We start from the raw sequence: 11,283 nt of genomic DNA on the forward strand, positions 1-11,283 counted from the left end.
TAAGCACTGTTAAATCCACACCCTGCATTAAAGTCATACTGATGCTTCCTCCCACTACATTTGCTCGCTGCTCAACTGTCCTGCTCACTGCAAATGTCAATTGTGTTCTGCTTAACTTTTAGCCAGAACACTTGTCAAAACCTCTGGTCTTCCATTTCACAACGTGTACTGACCTTGATGAAGTAGTTCATCCCAGCAACCACTTGGGTTTTATATTTATAGGCTATAAAAACTGGATAGGTCTTGTTTTCTTTTCTTTCCAGCTGTGGCTTCACCTGCAAGAAAAGAAAAAAGAAAGGTTTGGTGGCATACCCCTTTTCATCACATCACTGAAACTCCCCCCTTCACCAAAAAAAACCTCACTGGTAAGCAGAGAAGCCCTGCAGTCTTGAAGCATGGGAGTGAGGCTGAAGAAGGGGCTGGGGGTGGCTGCTCGCAGCAGGATGTCCAGAGGTGGGGCAGGGGCAGGGGCATGGCTGGCCACAGGGGACAGTAGTGCCACAAGGTGTCCTGACAGCCAGGTCAGGGCAGGCGGGGCAGCAGCAGCCTATCTTTAGTCAGCCCAAGGTGAGCGGCTTGCTGCATCCCCCCTGCATTGCAGTGGGACTGGTCAGGGGAGAACAGAGAGCTGCCACCCCAGCTTGTAGTTTGTGGCATCCAGGGGCTCAGCAGCAGGAGCACAGGGCAGCCAGGGTGCAGCTGGAGGAACAATCCCTGCCGCTAGGGCCTCTGACCCACGCTGAGTGCAATGCCTGGGTCTGGCAGGGTGTGGGGCTGCCGAGCAAAAAGAACACAGGCACCCGCAGGCTGCGCTGTGGTGCGACCACGTAGTCCAGCTGGGCTGCACCCTCTGTCCATCTGTCGGGGAGGGCATGTGGAGGCACACCATGGCAGGCACTCCCCCGTCTCCCTGCTCTCTCCCCATCCCATCTTCCCCCCTGTGCTCCAAGACTGCTGGTAAGCTTTTTGGGGGAGGGGAGTTGCGGGGGAGGGCAGGTTGCAGGAAGCCCACCAAAAATGCAGGGCTCATCACATGAGGATGGCCCAAAACCATGGCAAAGCCATTAATTCATGATTAATAACACATGGATTAATGGTTTCTCTGGGCTTAATCAGGGTAATTAAGCCATGGTTTGGGGCCACGTGGCAATCTGCAGTGAGGGGTGGGACTGCCAGGGCCCCTTGGCCAGAGGTATGGGGAGCCCACAGTGATCAGCCCACGAAAACAGCAGCCGATCCTGTGATCTGCCCGCAAAATTGGCCGGCTTCCTCCTTGAGTTCAATAGGCCTGTACCAAAGCGCCTTCACAGTCCTTTACAGCCCTGTTCAAACCAGACGTTCTGCCTGGCCTTTCATGAAAACCTTTCCCAACTGAATCTTCTACTTGATCTCTGGCCCCAGACAGCTTTTGCTGATACAGGCATGCAGCCATCTATCTCCCAACCCAACAATTCTAAATGATCTGACCCATTCACCAACTAGTACCTTGAAACCAAGTACATCCCAGGCTCAGTGCACTGTCACAGACAAGTATTCAGGACAGACCTGAAGCCTGGAACTTCTTTTTCCAGGTGGTAGTGAAGGCTCTCCCTAGTGTAAACATCACCACAGATACACCAGCCATTGTCATGGTAAAATTCAGGAGAACAATGGCAAAATATACTTAGTTCCCTAAAAAACAAACAACCCTCCCCCACAACCACCACCACCATACCTACTTGGAGCCTTGGATCTAGAGGCTCCATACTGTAGACCAAAGTCAACCCTACAGGTGAATAACCACCACTACCCTTTTATTATGTATATTATTAAATGCGGCTCCAATGGAAACAGTGCTCTGCAATCATACAATATCTGATCCAAGTTTGTGGAGTTCTGCTTATTCTTGGAACCCACTTTACATAATTTGCATTTTTTTAAACTTATTCAGTGCAAGAATGAAAAAGTCTCTCTTTACTATAATATTAAAAAAAATGAAGGCAAGAAGGTTTAGGTCATCAATGAATTGGTGGTGCCACTAACAATTACTTTCAAAAGCCTAAGAATTTAGCCTACAGTGAAAAGGCCAATGGGCTGAACAGAAGTGAGGAGGGGAGCAATATTTGGCCAGGTATCATGATCCGTGTGCCTATGAGTGTGCACTTTGGAGACCAGAGTCTCATTGGCCCTGTAAAGATGAGTAAAAGTATATGTTAAAGCGCTAACACCAGAAAGAGTGAATTCGCTCTTTCAAGCTGCTATATAACTTATAATTTATTTGGACAAGATGTATACTGATTATCCGGGACCCTGTTTTTCTCCAATTAAAAATTGCAAGTTCTCTGACCCAAAACCCAAAATCCAGGATAAAAATTAAAGGCCCCCCACAGCCCCTCCCAGCACTGCTGGTGCCCCACCAGTAGATCAAGAAGCTGGGGAGTGTGCCCCTGTGCCCACTCCCAGGAGCAGGGCCAGGGGGTGAGGGCAGGGGTGCCACTCTGTGGGCCACACACATGCCGGCTGGCCTGATAGGAGGTTCACCCACAGAGGCCGCCACCGCAACTCGGCCACTGCACCCTGCGCTACCATCCCACGGCCACTTGCACAGCTTTGTGGCCAAGTGGTGCAGGGCACGGCAGCAGCAGTGCAGTGGCAACCACCATGTGTGGGCCACATATGTGCCACCCGGCCGGGGGGGTGAAATGGGGTGCTTCCATGCAGCAGCATGTCCCACAACCGGCTGCACGGCTCCGCAGCGGTGCAGGGTGGTGGCAGCTGCATGCAGGGTGGGGGGGCTTTGTGGGCAAGCTCTGCCACCGCAGAGCTATGCCCTTTGCCCCACGGAATCCGTGGTTTTCTCCGTTTTACCATGGGAAACGGAAAACCCGGATCCCTGCTGATTGTGTAAAATCTGCCAAAAGCATTTCATTGATTGACTGCATCAATCTTAATATCTTGCTCAAAAGAGTCCTGGTTGGGATTCTGAAATAAATTTGAACATGTCAGCTCTCGTATTTTGGTGAAATTGTTTCATAATAAAGCATATATTTTCTACCATATAAAAGTAGCCAAAATCGCTTTGCCTTTTGAGGATACTTAGGCCATTTCATGACTAAGACACTTTCGATGTTCTCTAAGACTCCCACGACCAGCCTCACGTGAGTGAGGGTAGTGGAGTGCTGTGGCACAGTTTTTGGTCACATGCCCAAATGCTCCAGTTGCTAGGCTCAAAAGAGCATTAGCTTCTAGTGAGCTGAAGTATGCAGGCTTGCACGCATGCACGCATGCAGCTCAAATGAAAGCCCGAGTTGACATGGCTGCTAGGAAGAGTCAGATACCACCAACCCACTGTTTTAGACTGTTTCAGTTAACAATAACAGTGAATCCTGTTTAAACCCTGTTTAATCCTTGTAGGCAGACTCATTAGCAATTACAGCTCCACAGATCTCACAGCCCAAGTGCATTCATCTACTGGCTGTAACCAGTCAGGGCTTTCAATTCTGTGGCAGGACTCATAGGGGGCCCCTCTATACTGATGTCCCATATGGCTTCCATTATGTAAGCACAACCAGTTATAAACTTTACTCTGGAGCTGCCACACTACTGCTGCAAACTCTCACAGACCAAGAGTTTCTAAACAGTTCACTCTTCCCAGATCCACTGGCTGCTCCACTGCTGAAGCACTAAAGGAGAGCTGGGGTGGCACTGGCACAGCACACGGTTGACAGCCCAGAGGTCACAAGTTTGAGACCATAGCAGAAGTGCTCATGACACAGCTCTGTCACATCCCAAACAAATCTGCAAATTCTGCTGCATATCTTATCACAAGGACATGAAAAAGTCAGCCAGCCAAAAATACTTCCTCTTCTGCTGCTATTAGCAAACTCATCTTAATGCACCCAAACTTCCAACCTCTTAAGCAGAATTTAACTTTATTGTCATTCGGTGCACGCTGCCCCTAACCTTATTGTCATTTGGTGCAGGCAAATGAACCCTGCCTCCCAATCCCCCAATTCATGATCCTTCCCAGTCTCCAAGACTGTTTACCCATGAGTTATTTATTCAAAGTGCTCACCCCTTTATAGAAGGTTAGCAAGCCAGATAATTAAGTCCCCAAATGAGAAGCGAAGTTCTTGGCTCCTACATGACAGATATAGCACAAGGAGACTTATTGCGCAAAATACATTCTAAGTGCACTCCAAGATAAAGACAGAAAGCAAATTAAAGCTCAGGGATCAACAGTGCTACAAGAAGCTGATAGGACAAGGGCTGCTGGATGTTAGGGTCTCCAAGGGAAGCAGGTGACTGTTCACATCTGTGCCTGTGATGCCTTGAAATGTGTATGAAATGCCCCTTCTCTTAGTCACAGAATAAGATGCTAGAACTGTCCCTTTTAAGGGGAACACCATTGTCTAGAAGAAATTTGGTACAAGCTGCGTCTGGACTAGCAGCAGTTGTAGTGTGAATCATGCCAAACAAGTTGTATCTCCCTCTTTGACAAAATAACTAGTTGGGTGGATAAAGGGAATGCAGTGGATATGGTGTACTTGGTCAAAGGGCTTACTGAAGTCCAAGTCCCACATGACCTTCTCACAAACAGACAGACGTGTGGGCTGGACAAACCTACTGCAACGTAAATAGACAGGTGTCTGAATAGCGACAAGCACACCTTAATCATAAAAGGAAAAATGTTAGAATGGCAAAAGGTCTTGAGCGGAGTCCCACAGGGGGCTGTGCCATGTCATATAATGTATTTATTAATGATTTGGATATTGGAGCACAGAATTTCCTTTGCCTGCACAGAATTTCCTGAGCAAATATGCAGACAGCATGAATGTGGGAAGGATTGCAAACATACTGAAGGACAGAAGAATTCAGAAAGTTCTAGATAGACTGGAAAGCTCTTATTGGCGACAACAGGATGAAGCTCAGTGCAAACAACAGGATGAAGCTTAGAAGCACTGGGTGTTGGCCACAAGCAAAGCTACAGATTTTGAGTGGGGTGGGGTGTGCTGAAGCTCCTGGTCTTCACTGAAAAATTAGGATGGTGGCTTCACATCAGATACTACACGGCAGTGCCTACCTGCACTTAAGATCTTTCCTACAGGAACCATCTGTTATATTTCTACACTGCACATGCAAAATACTATTTTGTAGATCTGCAGTACCTTTCAAAGGAAGAATCTCAAAAGACTTCACAAACATCTCACAGTGCCATTGTGAAATAAGGTAATAGTATTTTCTCTGCTTTACAGGTAAGGACATTTACAGGCAAAGAAAATCACAAGCAGGTGAAGGGGCCTACCCAGAGTGACATGGCAGGTTCATGCCTGAGTTAGGAACAGCAAGCTGATCTTTGCTCTTGGCCGTCTCTGATTTCATAAATGGTACCTGATTTCATCACCGCTGAAGCTTCACTAATATTAAGACTAATGCAGGGGAGTAAACACAACAGCATGTTTCCTCTGTAGAGAGCAGAGCTCAACAACACTGTGTGTAAAGACAGTCTTGTCTTTTTAGTAGATGCTCCTATTCCTGTTACTGCTGGTTGAACTATACCAGTTAGGCAGTGTGGACTCAACTTTAGCTGCCGCACTAGTGTAGCAATCTGCATCAGTCAGGAATTTTTCTTGAGCTTCTGGGAAACTAGAACACAAACTGTCATGTTCATTGGACTGGAGTCAGGAGCACCACTCCCTAAGCAAGTTACTTCTAATCAGTAACAGATGTGAATGTCAGATTTTAAAATAAGTTGCAGTTTTATTGCAACTTGGCTGAGATGGCTTAGTCAGGGATGATCCTGCCCTAAGCAGGTGGTTGGACTAGATGCCCTCCTGAGGTCCCTGTCTTTTCTGTGATTCTATTTCCTAAGACTTCCTAGAATGCTCTTTACTTTAAAGAAACCTTTTGCTATACAGTGGAAGCCACTTAATTCATAGCCAGGTGATTCACAAGTTGCAATAGAAAGGGCACTTCATGTGCATGTCTCTTCAGCTGGAGTTCAGCAGCAGCAGTCCAGTGCCCCGATCAGTGCAGCGGTACCCTTGGAAATAAAAGCCATGGCAAACAGCTGGTGGATCTCAGGGGCTTTTGCAGCTTTTACTCTAAAGACCTCCACCTCTCTGATTAGCTTGAGCACAGCGGTGGTCCCATACAGCTTATCAGAAAAAGAGTTTATCCTTGGGAAAAAAAAGCCACATCTAGAATATTTCAGCTCTGCATACATTGGTTACCTAGCAAGCCTTCATCACTGCAGAAGCGTGAGAACCCTAACCCTGTAAAGTATCTGGTTTCTGATGTATATGGGTATATTCGTTTTTTTATGGGTTGCAACTTAACTCACCTGATCAGCTATCTTCTGGACTTCCGGTGTGGCAGGATTGGCAGAAGATAACCCTCCAGGCATCATGGTGGCAAGTCACCCGTTTGGGCTGTCTGGAAACTCTTGACAAAGGAACACTAGAGCAAATGTGATCAGAGAATTGTCAGCTAGCTCTTATATAGCCAAGCAGTCATATGACTCACGCATGGAGTTTACCATTACCAAATTGGAGAAGGGGAGACAAAGAAAAAATAGGTAGAAACAAAGTGTAAAATGTTATTATTATTATGAATTGTAAAAAGGGAGACATCATTTTAAATATCAGTGTGTGTAAAGTTTCCTGGGCTTCCAGGGGTGGCAGAAGACAAGCAGCCCCCAATGCTTCCTGTTATGGAGATCAGTTCAGGCAGGAATGGAAGCTTCCTGACTCAGAACTAGTACATGCTAAGTGACAGGAAGACAAGGCTATTTGCATAATGACATGCCAAGTCACAGGCACATGACTGTGCTGGGTGACTGGAAACACCCAGCGTTTCCCAACATCCCTCTTAAAATTGGCAAATACCCACTTGTGGTTACTACATTTAAGATGTGGCTGCCTCAAGCTGTGAAACCATAAACAGGTTAACCCCTGGCAAGCTAAGACCTGCCTCCTCGTTTGTAAAAGCTGCCAACACATTACACAGCCCCTATTCATGGATTAGGCCTGGCCTAATAGTGGCAAATGAGGGTAAGTTTTCTAACACTTTGCAATGTCTGTCTTTTCAGGCACAACTGCCACAGTCCAATTTATTCCAGGATTAAGCCTCAAGCATTTCCAATCCGTTTTTTGTAGCTTCAATTTCCTCACGTGTGCAAAGGTAGCAGGCAGCTTTTTAATAGGTTATTAAGAAAGCTGAAAGGTGCTAAAGCCAGGGCCCAAGCCCATAGTGTGGGGCAGACAAGAGAGAAGAACCAAAGTTCTGGCTGTCTTGAGAACTCGGTGTCTCCGTAAGCCTTAAACAGCAAAGCTTCTGATGGGTGATCCAGTGCAGAAATGGAGCATTTAGCATGTCTTGATTTAGCATCTTATAGAATGTGGAAAATGAAGTCATATTTGCACTACAAGGAGCTTGAGCTGATGAATGAAGCAACTGCTGGTCTAGAATGTAAACAGTATCATTAACAATTTTCAGAATTACACAAAATATTTAGTTTGTCTAGATGGAAAGATTTCTTTGGGGGATATCTTTTATTGGACCAATTGTGTAGTTGCGGTAGTTAGACAAGCTTTCAGATGCAGGACATTCTTCATGAGGTCTGACCAGAACAAGCCAAGGACAGCATAGTTATTGTCTGTCTATTCGTTTTCCCCACTCACCATTCTTCTATCAGACTCATCAGATGATGTCTGCAATTATGTAGTATTAAATATAGGGGAAATTTAGAGTAATGCAATATCCGCCCGTAATCTTGATCTAACACAATACTGAAGTTCAGATAGATTTCCTGGCATGTGCACAATTCACTCCCTCTGTGTCACTGTCTTCTTGCAGAAGTATGCAAGGCAGATAGGGCTACAAACAGCAACCCTTCCTCCACCTTTACACCCCTGCCATGAGCAAGCTCAGCTGCCTGCTCCCCCCTGCATGGTGGGGTTTGCACCTCTACAATGGCAGGAAGGAGATGAAGCCACTGCTCCACTCCACACCAGTTGAGCTAGATGGGGGCACACCCTGTATTCTCTGAGGATATCACAAGAGCTCCTTCTTGCTTTGTACCTGCTACCCTCTTAACTTTCTACAGGTCACACAGCTCCACGCCACCTCCATTGTGAGATGGTACCTTAGAGCTTGTCTGCAACCCTTTTTATCTCTTGTAACTACAATGACATACAGTCAACATGGCAACCCTGCTCTCAAAGAGAGGCAGTTATCCAAATGTTAAGTGCTTGTGCTGATGTAGCGTATTTCATTTTGGCAAGCAAAATAAGCTATACAGGTAAAAGGCATTCTCATTTATATTGATATAGCTACATCCACATCAGGGCTCTTGATCACCATCTATTATTTAGCTTGTTTGTATACTTGGGTGAATGCTCATGCAACAGTAACATCATTGCATGTGTTGACATACACTGTTACAAGTGCTATGGGAAGGACAGGTTAACATTTCTGGATTTTTGAAGGAGACATTTTTCAATCTTAGATTTGATTTCAAGTTGCTTTAACGCCCCTTCTTGTTCACACAAACTTACCTGTGTATCATGATGCTTTCAGCTGAGAGTGTTTTGTAAGAAAGGGCGTATAGACTCCTCACTCTGCTTGCACTCTGGCTGTACCAGTTTTAGAAGAGGAAGTACACTAAAAGGGCTGATAAATCTCCACTACATTCTTACAATTCCCTCTAGATGTTCCAGAGGACAGACAAGGCTTTAGATGTTTGGTCACATTTTAGGTGTTGTTCCAGTATAGATATTACTATGAGATTAATATGATTCTTACAATTTAATTAGTTAATGTACCAACACTTGTTGGTATAACCCCTGAGTTTCTGTACTTATAGTTATCAAGACTTCACTAAATGTGGTTTCCTTTTTATTAATTGATTAGGGCCTTTATTGATATCCTCCTTATCTGATGCCCATTAAAATATTGGGGGAATAGGTACATTCCTCAAAATATGTCCCATCTTTACCTGGCCTGTAACCTCACATTTTAAAGCCAATTCAGTCCTCACGGTATGCCCCTGCTGGACAGATGTAACTATAGTCAGGTATACTAAATTCTCTGTCCAGAGTTTCCATGTAATAGCACATGTCATTCAGTCAGTATGTATCAGCCAATATATCTGTCTTCCTGCTTGCAACAATTCTAGACCAAAATATTTGTTATCCAATTTAGCAATATTTCCTGTAAAAACAAAATAAGAAATTGCCTCTCTTTTTTGTTTTTTTTTATATATATATATATATATATATATATATATAAATCATAGATAATTAGGGTTGGAAGGGACTTCAGGAAGTCATCTAGGTCTAGTCCAACACCCTGCCCGAAGCAGGACTGTCCACAACTACGTCATCCCAGCCAAGGCTTTGTCTTGCCAGATCTTAAACCCCGCCCAAGAAAAGAGATTCCACCACCGCTCTGGGTAACCTGTTCCAGTGTTTTACTACCCTCCTAGTAAAGAAGTTCTTCCTCATATCTAAGCTAAACTGCCCTTGTTGCAACTTGAGACCGCTGCTCCTTGTTCTGCCATCTGCCACCACTTAGAACAGTCCAGCTCCATCCTCTTTTGAACCTCACTTCAGGGAGTTAAAGGCTGCTACTAAACCTCCCCTCAGTCTTCTCTTCTTCAGACTAAATAAGTCCAGTTCCCTCAGCCTATCCTCATAAGTCATGTCCCCCAGCCCTCTCACCATTTTCATTGCCCAGTGCTGAACTCTCTCCAATTTGTCCACATCCTTTCTGTAGTGGGGCCTCACCCAAAACTGGACACAGTACTCTAGATGTGGCTTCACCAGTGCTGAAGAGAGGGGAACAATCACTTCTCTTGATCTGCTGGCAATGTTCCTACTAATGCCGTCCAGTATGCTGTTTGTCTTCTTCACAACAAGGGCACATTGTTGGCTCATATCCAGCTTATTGTCCACTGTAACCCCCAGGTCCTTTTCTGCAGAGTTGCTTCTTAGCCAGTTGCCTGCACCAGTGCATGGGATTGTTCCATCCTAAGTGCAGGACTTTGCACTTCTCCTTATTGAACTCATGACATTTCTTTTGGTTCAACCCTCCAATTTGTCCAAGTCACAATGACTCCTAGCCCTACCCTCCAGCGTATCTACTACTCCCCATAGCTTAGTGTCATCTGCAAACTTGCTGAGGGTGCACTCCATCCCATCTTCCAGGTAACTGATGAAGATAATGAGCAAAACTGACCCCAGGACTGATCCCTGGTGCACTCCACTTGATACTGGTTGGCAACTACACATTGAGCCATGGTCTACAGCCCTCTGAGCCCAATGAACCAGCCAGTTTTCTATCCACCTTACAGTCTTTTCATCCAACCCATACTTTCTTAGCTTGCTTGTGAAAATGTTGTGGGACACTATACCAAAAGCCTTGCTATATCATGTGCACTGCTCTCCCCACATCCACAGAGTCAGTCATCTCATCATAGAAGGCCATCAGATTGGGCAGGCATGACTTACTTTTTATGAATCCAAGCTGACTGGTCCTAATCACCTTCTCCTCCTCCAAGTACTTAGAAATGGATTGCTTGAGGACCTGCTCCATGATTTTTTCAGGGACTGAGGTGAGGCTGTAGTTCCCTGGATCCTCCTTCCTCCCTTTCTTAAAGATGGGCGCGATTTTTGCCCTTTTCCAATCATCCAGGACCTTTCCCAACCTCCACAAATTGTCAAAGTTGATGGCCAGTGGCTCTGCAATCACATTGGCCAACTCCCTCAGCACCCTCAGGTGCATCCTGTCCAGCCCCATGGACTTGTACATGTCCAGCTTTTATAATTTGGCCCTAACCTGTTCTTGTCCCACTGTTGGCTGCTTATCTCCTCGCCAAACTGTGCTGCCAGTGCAGTAGTCTGAGAGCTGACCTTGCCTGTGAAGACTGAGGTAAAAAAGACATTGAGATGTAGCAGCATGGTGTAGATACATATTAGTGGTTTGCTATTAAAGTATTGTCTATAACAAGTACTAAAGATTTTTAACACACAATTAAACTGTGTATTTGAACTGCGTACGTTTCCATTGCAACTGGCCATTTATGTTAAATACAGGGATTGTCCTAACTTATCCACAACAGGGGATGGGTCATCATGCTTGTCATCTGACAGGTGTTAATGCATGTATGCCTGTGACAAGGTATTGGCACATACCATGCAGGCTCCCTTAGACCAATACAAAGTCTCCATACTTTTTAATTCTTTTATACAGTGATCCAAACAAATTGTGTATTGCATTCCACCAATATCATGAGCTGTCCTG

General features: G+C 45.4%; 1 protein-coding gene across 1 annotated transcript; it reads right to left on the reverse strand.

Annotated features, from left to right (window-relative positions):
* Nucleotides 1-119: 119 nt before the first annotated feature.
* LOC102371961 (cystatin-A-like) lies at nt 120-6,473 on the reverse strand. The gene is made up of 2 exons (XM_006039252.3): nt 6,323-6,473; nt 120-275 (listed from the first exon to the last, which is right to left on the reverse strand). The coding sequence occupies exons 1-2, from the start codon at nt 6,386-6,388 to the stop codon at nt 135-137; spliced, it is 207 nt and encodes a 68-aa protein (XP_006039314.2). The 5' UTR covers nt 6,389-6,473; the 3' UTR covers nt 120-134.
* Between the last annotated feature and the right edge of the window lie 4,810 nt (nt 6,474-11,283).

This window comes from Alligator sinensis, unplaced genomic scaffold (assembly GCF_000455745.1).
Source record: "Alligator sinensis unplaced genomic scaffold, ASM45574v1 scaffold2037_1, whole genome shotgun sequence".
In the NCBI taxonomy this organism is placed as follows: domain Eukaryota; kingdom Metazoa; phylum Chordata; order Crocodylia; family Alligatoridae; genus Alligator; species Alligator sinensis.

Bases quoted from the DNA above. Each gene is read 5' to 3' on its own strand.
- LOC102371961 (XM_006039252.3), bottom strand. From the start codon at position 6,388: ATGATGCCTGGAGGGTTATCTTCTGCCAATCCTGCCACACCGGAAGTC. The intron at 276-6,322 runs GTGAGTTAAGTT...CTTTTCTTGCAG, and splicing joins TCCAGAAGATAGCTGATCAG to GTGAAGCCACAGCTGGAAAG.